Raw genomic sequence first — 20,986 nt, 5'->3', positions numbered from 1 at the left:
CCAGGCTCTGAGCCATCAGCCCAGAGCCCGACGCGGGGCTCGAACTCACGGACCGCGAGATCGTGACCTGGCTGAAGTCGGACGCTTAACCGACTGCGCCACCCAGGCGCCCCCAGAAATTTCTTTAAAATCATTACAGGTTTAATAAAACATCCATCTGTGTTTTTTAAATTCTCAGACAAGCAACAAAAACTTTTTGGCTTTACACGAGCCTCTATTTACAAAATGTTTCTTACCATGATTGGCTTGCCCTGAAATGTTTTAACTTCTTCTCTTAAGTATTTAAAAGCCTGTTAACAAAGCAGAAAGGAACTTTCATTAGTATTCAAACATTTTCTTAAAGCCATCTTTATTCTATCAAAAGTATGGTACTAGCAACTATCTCCAAAATAAACAATAAAAAATTCTAAAGTCAATTTCATTAACCAGGTGATAAGGAATGAAAAAAATAATTAACACATCAGCTAACATTCACATTTACTGTAGATTGGCTACTATGGATTACTACAAAAAAAAAAAAAAAGCACAACGTTCAAAATAGATCCAAAATACCACTACATACACATTTAAAAATGGTTCAGACAGCCTTATAAGATGGAAGAATTTTAAAAAAAGAAAAAGTCAGTGGGGCGCCTGGCTGGCTCAGTTGGTGGTGCATGCAACTCTTGATCTAACATGAGCTGGAACCCCAAGCTGGGTGTAGTGTTTACTTAAAACTCAATCAATCAATCAGTGAGTGGTTTTAAAATGTTATCAGATATATTTTTGGTTTTTTGTTTCAGTGGAATAGTACTTCCCTTTAAGTTGGACACGACAAGTAAGAGCAGTATCATTAATGTCAAAATTTCAAGAATCATAATGGAAGTTGCAGATTTACTGGCGTAGTATGTACACACTGGAACTACTGAGTACATGGTTCCCAATCCCCATGTTAATTTTAAAAGTGTGTGTTAATCTTTTTGATAGGAAACAAACTGCTCTTAAATTGAAAAAGCTTTAGGAAAATGATCAAAAAGGAAACCAATTAATAAGCACAACCACAAAGGTGAACAAGGTACTTAATAGCCTTTACAAATATTACTGTGAGCACATATTTTCTCAATTAAAACATACTACTACTTCTTTTACCACCAGGACTTCAAATCAGAAGAAAAGTTTTCTTCTTACCTGTTGTGCATCGGTATCTGACTGGAAAGTGATATACCAGTTGCTATTGTGTGCAAACTCACAGCTTATCACCTTGGGGCAGTTTTCATTTTTGAACAAGGCTTTAACTTCCTAAAAAAGAAAAACTTTAGTTAACTCTAAAAAGTATATCAACAATAGTCATTTTTTCCCCTTCATGTCTTCTGGTCCTTTCTGTTTCTTTTTATTAACTGTCATGCCTTCTGCCCATTCTTTTACTGAGAGTAGATTATCTTCTGACACAAAAATACGCATACTTAAAGCATACATTCTGTATATGATTTAGAGATAGAATCTTACCTTAAAATCAGCAAAACTGCCACAAAAAATTAAAAATATAGATACCCTACCCAGAAATTGCACTATTTATCCAAAGGATACAAAAATGCTCATTCGAAGGAACACATGCACCTCAATGTTTACAGCGGCACTATCAACAATAGCCAAATTATGGAGAGAGCCCAAATGTCCATCCGCTGACGGATGAATAAAGATGTGGTAAATATATACAATGGAATATTACTTGGTTACCAAAAAGAGTAAAATCTTGCCATATGCAACAACGTGGATGGAACTAGAATGTATTATGCTAGGTAAAATCAGTCAGAGAAAGGCAAGTATATGATTTCGTTTGTATGTGAAATTTAAGAAACAAAACAGATGAACACAGGGGGAGGGAAGAAAAAATAAGATAAAAACAGAGAAGGAGGCAAACTATAAGAGACTCTTAAATACAAAGAACTGGGGGTTGCTGGAGAGGTGTTGGGTGGGGGGATGGGCTAAACAGGGGATGGGCATTAAGGAGGGTACTTGTCAGGATGAGCACTGGGTGTTTATATAAGCGATGAATCACTAAATTCTACTCAAACCATTGTTAGAGAATATGTTAACTAACCTGGATTTAAATTAAAAAATAAAAATAATCTAAGCAAAACAAGCATTTTACTCTTAGTGGCAAGCTAAACTCTCCCTAACAGTAAAATCTCTCTAGACTTCCATTCCAAAAAAAAAAAAAAAAAAAGTATATCCTCCATTAACATTTTCTAGGTGCTCAGTGTTTATTTTCATGCATTCTCAATTAAATCCAGATGCTTTATCTGTATCAGTCACAGACATGAACTCTGTGCAAAGATATCTTCACCTTTCCTTAATTGAATCTGAAATTTCAGTGACTGAAAACTAAAACAAATATATGGATTTCAAAAAAGATGATTACCAAAACTCAGAACTGTGTTAACAATTAACAGCTTGAAAGAAGTTTATAAAAAGAAAAGAAAGAAACAACTGGAAGTCAACATTAAGTAACTCTTGAGTTATAGAGGGAAAGGGAACATCTACTGAAATACCATGCTCAGTAAGACACAGATTTATCCTGAAAACAACCCTGTGTTAAAGATTTTTATCATCTCTATTGTACAGTTGAGGAAATGGTAGCTCAAACTGTTTAACCTACACACATTATCATAAAGAAGAATTCAATCCCAGATTTGTATGCTTCCAAACTCCATTTGGTCTAATAGCTACTGGAGTTCAAGGAGAAATTCAGTAGTAACCAATAACTCCCAAACAGAAAGAATCGGACAGGTTAAAATGCCCTGCGAAATAACAAAATATCATGAGAAATCAATTTTTAAAAAGGTAATTACTATGCTGATGGGATAATAAACATAGTAACAGTGAAGTCTAACCTGTCTCCTAACTCCCTCAAATTTTTACTACACTGAATTAAAAAAAAAAAAAATCTCTACTTACGATGAAATTTTCTTGGGCCAATACTACTCAAAAACAAGTAAGTGTGCAACCAACTGAGTTTTGTGACATTTGTGAAAGTGGTGAAATACTACCAAGTTCAGTTAGTAAAATTCTCATCCAGTCCATAATTTACATTTTTGTAAAACTGCCTGTGGAACTATTAGACTGCCACCCACTGATGTCTATCTTCAAAATTCATAATCTCCAAATATTTCTAATCCCCTTCAATGCATAAAAAATTGATTTGTTTATTTAAATATCAATAAAATTTATTTCCAGCCTTTATTATTCTTTAGGAAGAGTTAAGTTCATAGATTTACTTTCCCAAGTATAAAAACAGCAGTCTTGGGGCGCCTGGGTGGCGCAGTCGGTTAAGCGTCCGACTTCAGCCAGGTCACGATCTCGCGGTCTGTGAGTTCGAGCCCCGCGTTGGGCTCTGGGCTGATGGCTCGGAGCCTGTTTCCGATTCTGTGTCTCCCTCTCTCTCTGCCCCTCCCCCGTTCATGCTCTGTCTCTCTCTGTCCCAAAAATAAATAAACGTTGGAAAAAAAAAAAAAAAAAAAAAAAAAAAAACAGCAGTCTGGGTCACAAGTAGCAAAAAAAAAAAAAAAAAAAAAAAAAATTTGTTCCTGACAGGAACCTTTAAGGTCACCACCCCAAATCCCTCATTTTAATCTGAATTTTCATGATTATTGACCAGGCTTTCTCTATTTTAGTCATCTTCACTTCCTTTCTTTTTTTTTAATGAATATTACGTCGCTGCCTTTTTCCTTTTACTATTTTTTGTATGTGTGATTTATGTATTCAGAATATAAATTACAGTAACTATAAAACATGATAATAATGGCTAATCTTAGATTTGTTGCGCATGCCAAGTACTGCTCTGAGCTCTCTATATACTAAGCCAATTCTCACAACAATCCAAGGTCACAGAGTTAGCAAGCAAAAAGCTGAAACATATGAGCCTGTACTCTAGAGCCAAGCTGCCTCAAATCCAGGCAGCTTGGCTCTAGAGTACAGGCTCATATATTCTACATTGTTTCTAAATAATGCAAATATTCTTCCCATTCTGCAATTTTCCTTTCAATTTGTTATTTTTGACATATAGTTCATACTTTTAAATAGAAGTTCTATCTAGTGACAGTTTCTTTTCTAATTTCACTGTTTCTAAATTTAGGAAGTCTTCATTCTGGAGAGTTAATAGTGAATGGAATGACCCTGGGCAAAAAGATTAACTACTAATATGTGAAATTTGTTAGGTGGCAAGAATCTAAAACTGTTTTAAATGGCCAGTAAATACCACATAACAGTTACTAATTAATTCTCCCCCTCTCTAACTTATTAACTTGGCAATTTAGTGTGTAGCTCTGTGGTTTAGTGGTTTTGAAACAGGGGCTCTGAAATCAGAGTGAGATCAAATCAGATACTCATTTAAAGAGCCCACATGTCCTTAGGCAACTTATTTCACCATACTAAGGCTCAGTTACTTTATCTATAAAACAGAGATAACAAAACCTTAGGCTTTAAGTAACCATAAAGTACACTGCACAGCACGTGGTAAAACCTAATTATTAAATAAATGTTATTATACATAACTATTTTATTAAAGGGTCTATTCTGGATATACTGTTTCATTCAAAACTTATTTTATTATTGTACCTATTTTATTATTATACTACACCATCTTTACAGTTACAACTTTGTTTTATGTTTGTTAGCTACTCCGATTAGTCTTGACTCCTATTTTTCTTCTTCATTCCTAAATTTATTCTTTCAGATGAATCAAGTTCCCAAAAGAGCCTATTTATATTTCAACTTTGAAAATGTACCATTCTTCCAGTGTTTCAGAATTTACAAAACAAAAATTTAACGTATACACAGTGATTGATATGAGGCCAATGACTTATACTTTGCTTGTTTACCTCCTCCACTTTAAACAGTTAAAGAACACTTAGCTTTAACAATGCTTAATAATACCTCTATAGGTGTTGTTTCAGGAATCTCTCTAAGAATCACAATACAACGCTTATGACTTGGTCTCACTTTCTCGCCCTTCTCATCAACTTGTACCATGGGAGAAGCTGCAATTTAAAAAAATATTTCATTCAAAAATGACAAGAAGAGATATTAAGAATGTCATTAAAAACTATTTATTTCTAAAAAAAAAAAAAAAAAAACTATTTATTTCTATTTCCAAGTGAACAAATTAGCAGAGGTTAAGAAATTATGTTGTAGAACCAAAGATTACAGTTAACAAAGATTACAAAAAACACTGTCAAGTGTTATTCTTTCAACAAATACAGAGTACCTACTTTGTGTCTTGGCACTGCATTGGGGTTGAAAAACTTTCAGGAGCATACAATACATATCTACACGGTAATTACCCTGTGTACAGTTACCAAATTCTGTACTTCTGGAGATAATGAAATCACTGTCTTTGCATTCCACTCTTGTAATCAGATTATAGTACTGCATTCTGATGTGAAGAAATTCTTCTTAAAATCTAAGAAGCACTTAAACCAAGAATTATACTCAAATAATTCTAACTTTTCCTTGATGTTAACATATTTATTCTTACATACTATTACAGACACTTAGAAGCCATCTCTTAGATGCTGATTTTGAGGAAATATTTAATGAAGATAATACCACATAGCCCAAACTTTTATTTGTAGTCTCTTCAGAGAGATAATATGCCATATTTCTCTGAACAGGTAAGCAGTCAGTATAAAACAGAACAGGGAAGAAGTGTTGGGTGGAAGTACTAGGTTCCCTTAGAGGTGGAGGATTCTGCTGGTCTCTTAGCTGACTTTCTTCGGATGAGAAGACTGGCTCATCTTAAGAAACCATTGCACAAACCAATCAGAGATTTCATAAATGTATTTAGCCCTCTGAGAATGGAAATCCTCTATTCCGATATAAGTCTACTATTGGACTTGGTATATTTAACTTTTAAACATTTTTTAACAATATATTTCATATAAAAGTGAAGACCTGCCTTTATTCAGGCAAGTAGTTAAAACTTTGGTAAGAGAGGTTACCAAGAAACACTGATAGAAGACACAAACACTATTAAAAATGCTTATAACCAGGGGCGCCTGTGTGGCTCAGTTGGTTAGGCGACCGACTTCGGCTCAGGTCATGATCTCACAGTTTGTGAGTTCAAGCCCTGAGTCGAGCTCTGTATTGACAGCTCAGAGCCTGGAGCCTGCTTCAGATTCTGTGTCTCCCCCTCTCTCTACCCCCCCCCCCCGCTCATGCTCCGTGTCTCTCAATAATAAATAAATGTTAAAAAAAAATTAAAAATAAATAAAAATAAAAATGCTTAGAACCTGAAATTCTTTATTAAACTTTAGAGTACTATTTATCAAACTCTAATTTTTAGTTTAGTTTAGCAATTCTTTTAACAGCCTGTGAAATCAATTTAGGAAATAAAAGGGGTTAACTACAAGCATTTAGTATTAATCTGCATAATTAACATTTCAGTTGCGTATAGGTGTGTGGTGTGTGTACTGGGCTCTAATGTAAAATGTACTACTTGGGTTCAAAAGTTTGAAACAGATTGTTTAGAAGGTGTGACAATGATACAAATAACTTTCTGATAGCCCAGAAAAGTGAGATATAATTGCTTACATAGAAAACCTTGGATTGCAAGTAACTTGTTCTGCAAGTGTTCCACAAGGCGAGTAAACATTTCTAATAAATTTTAACTTGATAAACAAGCAACGCCTTGCAATACAAGTAGTACGTGACGCCAAATGTCACATGATCACAACTGAGGCAATAGTTCTTGAAATTCGCTTTTATATACAAGTGCTTTGGATTACAAACATGGTTCTGGAATCAATTATGCTCGCAAACCAACGTGTAAGTGGGTATTAAGACAAACAACCAAGGTATAGAAATGATATAGAAGCTAAATACCAAGTCAGTAAAAATAAATTATTGGAACAGAATAACAAAAAATAAAGAGTTAACAATTCCCTGCCTGATGAGCAGAGCTTACTGTATGGAATTGTCAAATCATGATGCTGTATACCTGAAACTAATATAACATTGTATGTCAATTACAATTAAAAAAAATAAAAATAAATGGCAAATGGGAGCCTTGGTGGCTCAGTCGGTTAAGTGTCCAAATCTTGGTTTTGGCTCAGGTCATGATCTCACAGTTTGAGTTTGAGGGGCATCTGGGTGACTCATTTGGCTAAGGGTCCGACTTCGGCTCAGGTCATGATCTCGTGGTTTGTGGGTTTAAGCCACATCAGGCTCTGTGCAGACAACTCAGAGCCTGGAGCCTGCTTCAGATTCTGTGTCTCCCTCTCTCTCAGCCCCTCCCCACTCTCTCACTTTCTGTCAAAAAAATAAAATAAAAAACGTTAGAAAAAAAAAGAATAGTTCATGAATTTGAGCCCCATGTCGGCCTCTGCACTGACGGTGTGGAGCCTGCTTGGGATTCTTTGTCTCCCTCTCTCTCTGTGCCTTTCCCCGGCTTATACACTTTTTATCTCAAAAATAAACAAACATTAAAATAAATAAAGTAAATAAATGGCAAACAAACACAAAACCAAAAAACCCTGCATAACCAGAAATCAAAAGAATATTCAGCCTTTTGACTTTAAAAATTAAGCTAAAAGGTATGATTTACATACATCTCAGGACTTCAAGAATTAGATCAGGGTCTGTGGTCAGCTTTTTTATTTCTTCCATGTTGGCAACTGTCCAAATTGGGATGAACTGATCACTGTCCATTTGAGATATCAGGTAAAGATCCTTTGATAAATTTTCTCTGAAAGAAATAAACAGAAGAGTCCTATAAAACAATTCTTAAAAGGCACCTGAAGAGGTGCCTTATTCATTTTTGTCACTTAGTCTAGGAAAACAAAATCATGCCATCAGAAACAATACAGTGAACTATAAAAACACATAATATACAACAGGATACTCTAACAACTTCCAGAAAGTTTCTGAATCCCCAAATACATCAGGCCAATAGTTCTGAAAAAGTTTTGAACTTTATAGAATTATATTGATATGGAAAGAGGCTTAATATTAAATTGAAAAGTATATTACAAAATATTACATACAGTGTAGTTCCATCTTATAAACACTTTTTATCACTGATGTTAGAATATTCATATGAGAAAAATTATAGCTTCAACCATGGGTTGGACTGTAAAGGATTTAAAATTTCTAAATGTTTCCACTTTTTATGTTTGATTTTTTAATTTAAATTTCAGTAATAAATTTAAAACTAAAACATTTAAAAGATTCTTTAAAATACATTTAAAAAGATATAAACACTCCTATCTTAGACATAAAACCTTATGTAACAAAATGAAATAAAATCAAACTCATGCTGTCTTCTTCACATCAGATCTTTGAAGTAGTTTGGTTATAAATAGATAGAAGTCTCTACTTAAAAGCCACCTTTTCTCAATGACCCTATTTAAAACAGAAATCATCCAAGCACTCGATTCCCCTTCCCTTACTTACAGTGCTCTAATTTTCTTCCATAGCACTTATCACTTAACAAACTTCTAAGCTGTTTATTTATTATGGTTTATTATGTTTGTCTCCACCAGCCAGAATACAGGTTCCATGAAGGATCTCTGTCATTCAAAATGTTTTTTTTGTGTTTTTTTTTTTTTTTTTTAAAGATTTTATTTTTAAGCAACCTCTACACCCAATACAGGGCTAGAACTCACAACCCAAGATCAAGAGTCACATGTCTACTGATCACCAGCCAGGTGCTCCCAAAATGTATTTCAATGCTCTACTGCCTGGCAAAGAGTAGGATCAAACACCTTTATCTTCAAGTTTTATTAAAATAAAGTAGTAATTACTACTACTGGTTACCAGGTTATTTGGGGGGCAAAAAAGAATAGAGAAGATATCAGTAAAGGTTAAACTCACTTTAGCATAAAAGGAGAAACACAGTAATAGCACCTTCATCAAGATATTCTTTAAGAACTGAAAAATAAGACAACTATAAACAGACTATTTATACAACTAAGACGTTGTATCCTAAATCAATTCTGAACTTCAGCATGTCTGTTCTTAATAAATCTTGTGTCCAACTCTTAAAGAAACTCTATCTTGTCAAAAGTCAAATTAATAGACATAAATCCCATATATGATTTGACTACTCATGAGTAATACCCAATATGTATTAATAACAATTCTGCTGAGCTACAAATGTCAATCGCACAGCTGGTTTGAATGGTATCAGAGTTCTGAGTAGGACGTGGTAGATCATGCCAAGCCAGAGCTCCTACTGCAACAACTAAAAAAGACTAGCTAAATTATAAAACCATGCTTTTGGAGATAAAAGAGAGAAGCTACAATGACAAAATGATATTCCAGAAAGATGTTCTTTCGTTCCTTAGGGAATTTGCAGATCTGGGACCAGGGGGAAACCAGCAGAGCTTTAGGCAGTTGCACAGGACTGGCACTATGAATTGGAAACTAAAGGAGCTCCTAACATGCAGCAGATTTCCCTCCATACGATGTTTTCGAGTTCTAAGGAGGAAGATGGGAGACTGGGAGCCCGGCTGAAAAGGCACTGTAATATCTCTGTGGTTTTGTGCAAGTTCCAGTGGAAGGAGGAAACTTGCATCAAACAAGACAGGTCTCCCCCATAAGACATTTGCCAGGTTTGGAAGCTTACAGGATAAGAGACTAAAGAGCTAATCTCAAACCTCTCAAGAACAGACTGAATCTTCCTTGGTGTTTTAGGACTGAAGGTAACAGGAAAAGGACAACTTCTGAATCAAAAGGCTGAAAAGGTCATGCCTAAGGAACAGAGATAAATCAGAGGTAGACGGAGTCTAATTAAAGTGGCTGAGAGACACCTGGGTGTCAGCTGGACATCTGACTCTTGATTTCAGCTCAGATCAAGATCTCATGGTCGTCGAGATGGAGCCCCACAGTGCACTCTGTGCTGACAAGGTGGAGCTTGCTTGGGATTCTTTGCCCCTCTCTCTCTGTCCCTCTTCTGCTCGTGCAATATATTTAAAAAAAAAAAAAAAAAGTGGCTGCTCAGCACTAACCTAGCTCAACTCCTGACTGGATTGAAGCTATCAATCTGCTTCTGCCTACCTGAAGAAAAACTCAAGTCTTGTCTAGAGGGGAAAATTACATGACTTACAACTCCTAGCTTTTTTAATATGTAATGTCCAGTATATAATCAAAATTTATAAGACATGCAAAAAGGCAGGAAATTATGACAGGGAAGCATGAGAAAAACTCAGAAATATAAGCAGATACACACTATCCAGTTAGTAGGCGAAGATGTTTAAATAACTATTACAGGGGCGCCTGGGTGGCGCAGTCGGTTAAGCGTCCAACTTCAGCCAGGTCACGATCTCGCGGTCCGTGAGTTCGAGCCCCGCGTCAGGCTCTGGGCTGATGGCTCGGAGCCTGGAGCCTGTTTCCGATTCTGTGTCTGCCTCTCTCTCTGCCCCTCCCCCGTTCATGCTCTGTCTCTCTCTGTCCCAAAAATAAATAAACGTTGGAAAAAAAAAAAATAACTATTACAGGGGCGCCTGGGTGGCTCAGTCGGTTAAGCATCCGACTTCGGCTCAGGTCACGATCTCACAGTTTGTAAGTTCGAGCCCCTTGTTGGGCTCTGTGTTGACAGCTCAGAGCCTGGAGCCGGCTTTAGATTCTATGTCTCCGTCTCCCTCTGCCCCTCCCCAACTTGTGCTCTGTCTCTCTATGTCTCTCAAAAAACAAATAAATGTAAAATAAATAAATAAATAAATAAATAAATATTACAAGTATATTACAGAAAATGAATTGTAAGCACAAATGACTAGAGAAAAGACAGAAGGCTCTTGCTTTTATTCTTTTATCCTGTACTAGACTATAAAGGCAAAGAATAAAAAGGAGGGGAAAAGAAAGGAGCTATTTAAGATAAAGAATTAAACGTGAGTCAAGAATATAAAAAAGTCTATGATAAAATCCAGGTTTCTAGCTTGAAAAACTGGTTTACTTGGTCCTACCTCTCACAATATACAGGATAAATAGAAAACATTACATTTGCATGCATATCCAAACTTCTCTGTTTATTTTGAAAGGGGCAGTTTTACATACTAAAGTTTTATGACATCTAAGCTGTAAATATACCTACATAATTATCTGTAAATAAGACATCTTGAAACTTCTGCCTGAAAGAACTCCTTATCTAATAGAAGGTACTGGTAACATAAATTCTATGCCCATCCACCTATCTTGCTAAAAGTAACTCTATGATCAAAGGTTACAAGAGCCAACTACTAAAAAATATAAATTAAGAGATAACCCACTTTTTTGAGAACCCTAAACCTGAATATGTTCATAGGAAAAGTATCTAATATCCTATCCAAAAGTAATCCAATCCAGTAATTTAATTACCTTCCTACTAAGACTAGATCCTTTTTGCATATCCAATTAGAGATTACATCTTTAAACCTAGTTAAGAAATATATTAAAGAATAATACCAAAATACATCACTGAAGGGAATTAAAACCACCATTCTTCCACTCTATTTCATGGGTATTTAACATCTACTAACCAAACAATGCAAAAAGTGAGAAATATCAATTAAAAAAAAATGAATACTGTACCGGGAGAAACAGAATTCTAATTGTTTCTTCAGACATTCTTTTAGGTCTTCTGTAGAAATTGCTGAACTGCTTTCTCCTGAAGGTAGAAAACAGAGGAAAAAAGTTAATATCAAATTACCGTAGGTGGTAAATATTACAAATTGTTGTACTCAGAATAAGTCACAAAGTATGTACAAATTAAAATTCATGACAAAACTATTATTTTTAAAATTCAGTTAGCACAAAGTCTAATTTCTTTCCACCTATCTATTCTTTCTTTAGATAAATTCCAGATCAGTTTAAAAATTATTTTATCAAGAAATGAACAAAGCACCATGAATACTAAAAATACTTGGCTTTCTGTAAAATACTACCTTCAATACTTTTAAAATGTGATAACTACTTATTCCTTTAATGAAAGCTCAAAGAACAAAAGTAACAGTAATCTAAATTTGAAGGAACTAGATAAATTGGGATATATGTATATATTTCTCCACATCTGTATTATTGATACTAAATCTGATGTTATTTATACTTCTTAAACTTCTCTTAATACTCTTTTCTTTTCATTCCTTAATTTTAGAGCACTTTATCTTCCTAGGAATATTTAAAACACTCAAACAGCCAAAGTTTCAGATCAACTCTCTAACAGCCTTCTATGATTATATTATTTAAACCCAGAACAAGACTTTTCTTTCCCCTCCAGGACTCAAGCCTGGAAAACCATCACTCTTTCATTAGAATCTTACACAAAACATTACACACTCAAAGCATGTAATTTGTCCTCTTCTTAAAAAGCATTAGTGATTAGGCTAATTTCCTTTAAATGTATAGACAACAGAATGTGCATAAAGATAAATAAATTCTGTGCATGATTTTACCACTACCTTGTCTTATTACTCAAAATTCAAAGTAGTATTAGATATTAGATTAACGTCATTAAAGATGAATATAAGGGGCACTTGGGTGGCTCAGTCAGTTAAGCATCCGACACTTCATCTCTGCTCAGGTCGTGATCTCACAGTTCCTTATTTCGAGCCCCACATCGGGCTCCACAATGAAAGCCTGAGGCCTGCTTGGGATTCTCTCTCTCCCTCTCTCTCTGCTCCTCCCCTGCTCATACTCTGTCTCTCTCGCAAAAGTAAATAAGACATTAAAAAAATTTAAAAAAAAAAGAAGCATTCTATTTCCATGTATATGCAATCTTTCTAATACAAAATCCAACCACCCAAGTGTGCTAAATAAGCAAGAACTTCATTTAACTTTTCAATGTCATTACAGCAAACTTATTAAAATACCAACTGGTTGCCACATTACTTAAACCAACTCTATGTTTAAAGTACCCAGTGGTTAAGTATATTATGACTACAAGTAGGGAGGAGAACCTACCACCTTAAATTATTATATGGAAATACCACCCATGCTACTTCAGGAATCAACTTACAAGCTGACAAAACTTAGAAATCTAGTCCAAATGTTTACAATAAATAAGGAAATTGAGGACAAAGGTTTGTACACCTTGACTGAAGTCAAAGAACTAAGCAGCAATAGAAGAGAGTATTCCCTATTACATGTATTTTCCAAAGAGATCCTTTAAGTCAGAAAGATTAAGTTAGGTAGTTGGGGTCTATGGTCCATTTTTAGTTTCTTTTAAATCTCATCCATTTTAAATTTAGGCAACTACTAACCCATGCTAGTTTTATAAATGTGAAAAAATATGTTTCACAAGTTGAATTGCAGAAGAACCATGTTTTTAATACTGTGATTTTCTCAAAATTAATCCCTGCAATTTCACATCTATAAATGCATTTCACACTGACAGAAGTAATGGGAAAATTGACAGAACTTGCACTGATCCCAACTAATAGATCAAGAAAGTTGGGACTCTGAAAAATTATAATTGAGGTCTATTTTCACTATATTGACTATTTTTCCCTTTTATCTTTAATTTCACACTCTCCTAAACAGGATCTTTTCTCTAAACATTCTTTTGAATTACAATTTTCAGGACACCTGGGTGGCTCAGCTGCTTAAGCGTGACTTCCCCTCAGGTCATGATCTCACGGCTTCTGAGTTCAAGCTTCACTTCGGACTCTGCGCTGACAGCTCAGAGCCTGGAGCTTGCTTCTGATCGTGTCTCCCTCTCTCTCTGCCCCTCCCCAGTTCATGCTCTGTCTCTCTCTCCTCAAAAAAACAAACTTTAAAAAATAAATAAATTACAATCTTCATGTTTGCCCTTTTGAAAACAGTATTTATAAAAATCATCTAACATTTTATTACCATACAGTTCTTTTCAAATAAAGCAGATTGATCCATGCCATAGGTTTATTAGAACAATAATAAAGAAACTGTAAGGGGAAAAAACACTAGTTTACCAAATGCTCATTTTACCAATACAAGTATAAAGTTTACCAGGAACGTCATATATTTGGTAACTCAGATCTTCTGGCCCTAAAATCATTCCATCAGTTGATTCTTCAATGCCTATAGTATTTCTGGTGGTTTCACAAGATGAATACATTACTTCGTATTCCTTACACATATCATCTGAAAGCTCCGTATTACCTGTATTAAAAAATATATAATGACAATAAATAGAAATTCAATAAATCCTATCTTTAGGAACTCTGGGCACTATGTCTTTTATAGTAAGATTTTAAAGAATTCTACCAGTTGGGCAATGTCCGCATGGTTTTAGTAAGAATTCTCTTCCCAAGGGAGATAAGTTTTGACCCTTATGGATAAGCTAAAATGATTAACAATAGTTTAAACTCATATAGCACTATTTATGTATCAGAGAGCCACATGCACTTAATTCATTTAATCCTCAGAAAATCCTATGCCAAAAGTAATTATTATTACTGTTTTACAGATGAAGGAAACAAGCACAGAGAAGTCATTTACCCAAGGTCAAACAGTGAGTAAATAGCATTGCCAATGATGGTATATCAAAATTAATTTATAAATACCATATTATAAGTGGGTTAAATGCTAGACCCAAAGACACAGCTACTATTTGAAACTAGTGATAACCCATTCATACTAAAAATAAGAACTGTGTACAAACTGCCTATTAAACATTTATAAATATATTTAATCAAATAATCAAAAGATGTACCCCAAAGTTCTATAAACTGGTTTGACCATATATTTAACCAAAATATGATTTGTTCTGATGAAATATTTAGGACTTACCCTCAGGATGAGACCCTGATGTTGCTGCTGTTTCATGCCAAGAGCTTTCAGTTCCATGAGTTACTGGAGTGGCATCAGTATTTCCAGAAGGAATTTCTTGCCATACTTTGGCATTAGGATTTAAACCGGTTCCTTTAGATGTTACCTGCTAAATAATCAAAAGATCTATTTGTAAATTTTAAAAGTCAGTGTATTAAAATTACAATTTTAGATAATGGACTTGTCTATTTTTAATCTTTATTTTTGAGAGAAAGACAAGAGTGTGGGTGGGGGAGCGGCAGAGAGAGAGGGAGACACAGAATCGGAAGCAGGCTCCAGGCTCTGAGCTGTCAGCACAGAGCCCGATGCGGGGCTCAAACTCAAGAGCTATGAGATCACGACCTGAGCCGAAGTCAGATGCTTAACCGACTGAGCCACACAGTCACCTCTTTAATGGACTTTTCTATTACTTAAATGTGAAGGAAACCCCAATCATATTAAGTAATTTAATAATAAATATTAAATAATACTTTAAAGTATTGGGCTCAACTTGACAATAAGTCTTTTTAAGTAGATGGACTTGAATGTGTATGTATAAAATTTAGCTACCTATACAATAAAAAATATATCTCTATAAACAATTAATACAGAAATGCTGCTTTACCTCAATCTACTTGCATTTGTCATAAAATTTATTCAAACTATTCACCTATCTTTGGCTTATTTTTATGTATTTAGAGCAAATATTTTACGTATCTAGAATGATTTTCCAAAGTATATAATTCTTATTGCCATCTACACTGTGATAGAGACCTTTGACTCTAAACAATTCTAACATTTGGAAATTTTTCCCACGTCAAAAACAGCAATGTGGGGTGTCTGGCTGGCTGAGTCAGTAGAGCATGCAATTCTTGATCCTGAAGTTGTGTGTTTGAACCTGCACACTGGGTGCAGACATTACTTAAAATCTTGGGGCTGTGAGTGGCTCAGTTGGTTAACTGTCAGACTCTTGATTTTGCCTCAGGTCAAGATCTCACATTTCATGACAAAAGTACCACTTAACACCTATTAGATTAGCAAAGTACTTAAAAATAATTCCCACATTAGCATAAAATTTGCAAACTCATTCTTTACTGGAGACTACATAAGACTATATAAAATGGTGCACTCATATTCTATTAGCATTATTTGTAAGAGCCAACAAACAGAAATAACCCAGTCAAAAAAACCAGGAACAAGGGAAATTATGATACACTTTCTAGGTAAAGTATTGCACAGCCATTCAAAATTATAAAGATACACGACCATATTTTATAAAATCTAAAGGGGTACTACTAAATCAAAGAAAAAATTGCTGTATATTAAAACTGTGACATCAAATACTATTAAGATGTATCCCATTTGCCAGAGAAGTTTACAGTGTGCAACAATGTGCATCCTAGGGTTGACCAAATATGAAAATGTCAAAATGAAAAATGCATTCACAAAATGAAGTGAAAAAAACCCATAACCACCACAATAACAAAAGCAAACATGTTAAGCAATTCTGGAGGAATTAGTACTTACATCAGTGTCTCCCTTTTACAGATAACCTATTAAATGAGAAATCATATATCCAACTAAAGACATACAGAGACTAAGTATGAAGTTAATATTAACAACAAATGATTACAACTCACAGATTATTACAACTGCAAAAAGTGCATAAGCATAGATGTGGGCTAGAGAGGAACACAATCTGCTACAATACTCTGATCAAGGTTTTTTTTTTTTCCCTTATAAAGCATTCCATTAAAATATTACCTTAAATTCGAATCATAAAAAATATAAAACTTAAAAAACATTTTTTCAAATCAGAGCATAAATGTTATAGTGCCTAGTACATTAACATCAAAGACTATTTTACACGTCTTGTGCCTGTATGTACATATGTAATATATCCCATTATTTTTTTATACCAGTCAATATTTATTAAATTTACATAAATGCTGATGAAAATCTTTGAACATCATTCTTTCCTTCTCCACCAAAGACATCATTCAGAAAAAAAAAATTTTTTGTAGTAAACTCTTTAAGTTGTGGATTCCCTGAAAATATTTTCTTAAATGTTTATTTATTTTTGAGGGGGGCAGGAGGGAGAAGGGGCAGAGAGCTTCGGAGACAGAATCTGAAGCAGGCTCGAGGCTCTGAGCTGCCAGCACAGAGCCCAACACAGGGCTTAAACCCATGAACCATAATATCATGACCTGAGCCGAAGTCGGATGTCCAACAGAATTGAGCCACCCAGGCACCCCTCCCTGAAAATATTTTTACCCTCTACCTCTGCTATAGAAAGAATTCTTTTTTTTTTTTTTTTTGTATAAAGAATTCTTACTAGGCACACATTCCCTTTCAGGTTATTAAAGATATCCCCACTGCCTTCTGTTTTGTACTGTTACTGATCAGAAACCAGCTATTAGTCTAGCTATCATTCCTAATCTCTCTTTGCTCAATTTTTGTCAGTGGTGATTTGCAGTTTTACAATCATCAGTCTAAGTGTGAAATTCTTTATTTAATCTACTTAGGATTCACTGTGCTCTTTTGAAATCTGATGCATCAACTCTGTAAAATTCCCAGGTATAGCTCTTCAAACTTTGCCTCTTCACCAACTAACTGCTCTATTACTTCCTTCTGGAATGCCAATAAAATATTTTGTACTTTCTCATACTATGTTCCACCTCTCTTTGTATCAATCTCTTTCCTATTTTCCATTTCCTTGTCTTTCAAGAAATTACATCCTGAGCGATTTATATTTCTTCCATTTCATCAATTCTCTCTTCATCTACTTCTAAAATGAACTTAACTTTTCCAATAAGTTTATAAGTTCTTTTTATAATTTTCATTTCTTGAAGTTCTTTTTGGTTCTTTTAGCAAATCTATCTGATGTTTTGTTTCTTGATCATCTTTTCAGTATCTTCCTTCCTTTAAGCATATTATTCTAATTTTATAGTCTGAACTTGATAAATTCACTATCTGCAATCTTTGAGGGTTTGATTTTGTGATCTGTTGTTTCTGCTAAACCATGCTCATTATGACTTACGTGCTTTATGATTTTATATTGTAAGCCCATTTTCCTTGGAACTTTATTTGTGGGAATTTTGAACATTATGTTTAAAATATGCTCTTTAGGGGCGCCTGGGTGGCTCAGTCGGTTGAGCGTCTGCCTTTGACTCAGGTCAAGGTCTCATAGCTCTTGAGTTCAAGACCCATGTCGGCTCTGTGCTGACAGCTCAGAGCCTGGAGCCTGCGTCAGATTCTGTCTCCCTCTCTCTGCCCCTCCCCCGCTCATGCTCTCTCAAAAATAAACAAACATTAAAAAAAAATTTTAAATATGCTCTTTAGGAGAGGACTTGTTTTCCCTCTGTTAGATGACTGCACAGTTTATAAAACTACCAATCTGGTATTCCTTTAATTTTCAACATGATTTTTTGGGTAACAACTTGTGTGAATTTTAGCTCTACTTTGCAAAAAGAACATCTGTGGTTAGAATTACTAGGGAATACCTCTGCCTCACCAATCCAGAGTCACAGCTAAACCTGACAAGTTTCCTTTTCTCTGGGAAAGCTCACTCTCCCCCCCCCTCCCCCGCCCTCCCCGCCTCTTTTTTTTTACCATGTGTCCTGTCTCTAAGCACTGCCAATTAAAACCAAAGCTCTGGGCCAGTAAGAACCAACAGATGCATTAAGAGTAGCTCTACATTTATGACCTGCTTACCTCTTTGGATGAGTACTTTTTAATTATTTTTGGTCTGAAGACTTCATTTGCTTTCTTGCCAACTTAAAGCACTGCTTTAAAAAAAAAAAAACTTTTTTAGGGGTGCCTGGGTGGCTCAGTCAGTTAAGTGTCCAACTCTTTTTTTTAAAATTTTTTATTATTATGTTTATTTTGAGAGAGAGAGAGGGAGAGAGAGTGACAGAGTGCGAGTGGGGGAGGGGCAGAGAGAGAGGGAGACACAGAATCCGAAGCAGGCTCCAGGCTTTGAGCTGTCAGCACAGAGCCCAAAGCAAGGCTCGAACCTAGGAGTGTGAGATCATGACCTGAGTCAAAGACGCTCAACCGACTAAGCCACCCAGGCGCCCCAAGTGTCCAACTCTTGATTTCAACTCAGGTCATGACTGAGCCCCTGATTGGGCTCTGTGCTCATAGGGCAGAGCCTGCTTAGGAGTCTCTCTCTAGCTCTCTGCCCTTCCCCCACTCGCACAAATGTACTCTTTCTCAAAATACACAAACTTAGAAAAAAAAAACTCAAAAAAATATTTCAACCAATATTGTCAGTTTTTTCCAGAACATCTAGTTTATAATATTTCTTAAAAAAAAAAAGTATCAATATTGTCTTCGTGAAGCTAAATTGAGAGTCATTCCAACACCCGAAAGACAAGTGTGGTATAACAACAAAAAAATTAACTTTATTCTGCCATCCAGTAATTATGCAATTACTGGCCCCAGTTTCTTCATTTTATTCACTTATTTATTTTTTAATTTTTTAAAATGTTTGTTTATTTTTGAGAGAGAGTGAGAGAGACAGAGCATGAGTGGGGCAGGGGCAGAGAGAGAGAAGGGGAGACACAGAATCCAAAACAGGCTCCAGGCTCTGAGCTGTCAGGACAGAGCCTGACATGGGGCTCAAACTCACACACCACGAGATCATGACCTGAACTGAAGTTGGATGCTTAACTGACTGAGCCATCCAGGAGTCCCTCCAGCTTCCTCATTTTTAAAGACATAATGCCTACTCTACCATAACTCCTTATAGTTTCTACAAATCTTGGGCACCTGACTTCATTTCTTTGGTCATTACTTCTTCTTTCCCTCTTATTATTTGCACACACCTCTATTTTGCTAACCACAATAATAGTTTATTTACATATGTGTTCTAAAGCTAAGCACTGGGCTCGAGAAAGGGAAAAACTAGGTCTTCCTGTTCCAGGGAAAATGTACAAAGGACAAACAGGAATAGTTAACTGCAAGGTATCATTTTTACCTATTGAACTACTTAATGTCATTTTGACAAGTATAAAAGGAAGCAAACAGTTCATTGCTGTAATTCATACAGTTTTTCTAAGAGTTAGCAATGTTTATCAAAAGCCTTAAAAATATACATTCTTTTAAAAATAGAATTACCATATGATCCAGTAATTTCACTATTGGGTCTTTACCCAAAGAAAATGAAAACACTATTTTGAAAGATGTATGCACTCCTAGGTTTACTGCGTCGCTTATCTGCAATAAATTTTTTAAGCTACCTTGTCTGTGATATTGTTATAGTAGCTCAAATGGACTAAGACACCAACCATAGAGGATCTGTTCAATAACTGTAGTCCAGCCATATAAAGACTATCCCAGAGCCTGAAAATCATATTGTATGTAAAACTGGTGAAATATGAGTAAGTTCTGTGGACTGTAACAATATCAATTTGCTGGCCATTTATATAGTTATGGCAAGGTGTTACTATTCGGAGAAACTGAGCATAAAAGTACATGAGACCACCCTGTATGGTTTTTGGGCAACTTGTGAATCCATAATTATTCCAAAATAAAATTTTTATAAATGGGGGGAAATATCGTAGAAGGCAGTGAAAATGTTCACAGAAACTTAGAATAAAAAATAAGCTGCTACCTTATGAAAGAAACTTTAAATTTTGTGAAATAATGCACAAGCACAGAAAACACTAGAGAGACTAAAAGTCAATGTTATAAGTGGTTATCTCTGAGCAGTAGCATTTTTATTCTCATTTTTGTGCTTTTCTGGATTTTCCTACAATTAACATCTACTACTTTTACAATCAATAAATAGATAATGAAATGTCTAACATCCAAAATAAAAGACACATCAACTGGGAAAATCATCCTAGGCAAGTGACATAAAAGACTATTGTCTTCAAAGAAAGTAAGAAAAGTATAAACAAGCAAAAAGACAATTCACAGCTAATAAACATGGAAGAACATTCAATCACACTAATCACTGAAGATATGCAAAATGAATCAATTATTTCATTTTAATCCAAATGGTGAATTTTTATAAATTAGGATGCCCGGTGCTGACAAAATTACAGTAAACTGGGCAACAGTAAAAACTGTCTTAACACTTTTGGGAAGCAATTTGTCAATACTGATACAAAAAACTTTTAAAATGTTCACTCTTTGACCTACTGCAGTGAATTTTAACCTAAAGGCTTTATATACAAGAATGCCCTATATAGAATTACTCCACATAAAGAAAAATTGGAAACTGAAAACATCCAACAAAAGA

General features: G+C 35.1%; 1 protein-coding gene across 5 annotated transcripts in view; it reads right to left on the bottom strand.

Annotated features, from left to right (window-relative positions):
* LARP4 (La ribonucleoprotein 4) overlaps positions 1 to 20,986 on the bottom strand; it is a 64,379-nt gene that overhangs the window by 32,131 nt on the left and 11,262 nt on the right. For 4 of the 5 annotated variants that reach the window (XM_030322581.1, XM_030322579.1, XM_030322582.1 and 1 more), the window contains exons 2-8: positions 14,719 to 14,866; positions 13,936 to 14,088; positions 11,545 to 11,620; positions 7,587 to 7,723; positions 4,915 to 5,018; positions 1,168 to 1,278; positions 237 to 290 (exon numbers count right to left, since the gene is read on the bottom strand). In XM_030322581.1, the coding sequence (XP_030178441.1) occupies positions 237 to 290; positions 1,168 to 1,278; positions 4,915 to 5,018; positions 7,587 to 7,723; positions 11,545 to 11,620; positions 13,936 to 14,088; positions 14,719 to 14,866 (783 nt within the window). The remainder of the gene's footprint in view (positions 1 to 236; positions 291 to 1,167; positions 1,279 to 4,914; positions 5,019 to 7,586; positions 7,724 to 11,544; positions 11,621 to 13,935; positions 14,089 to 14,718; positions 14,867 to 20,986) is intronic. The other variant, XM_030322580.1, reaches the window with a different exon arrangement.

Source organism: Lynx canadensis, chromosome B4 (genome assembly GCF_007474595.2).
Source record: "Lynx canadensis isolate LIC74 chromosome B4, mLynCan4.pri.v2, whole genome shotgun sequence".
In the NCBI taxonomy this organism is placed as follows: Eukaryota; Metazoa; Chordata; class Mammalia; order Carnivora; family Felidae; genus Lynx; species Lynx canadensis.
The sequence above is the reverse complement of the archived record's forward strand: the minus strand, read 5'-3'. Positions and strand labels throughout refer to the sequence as shown.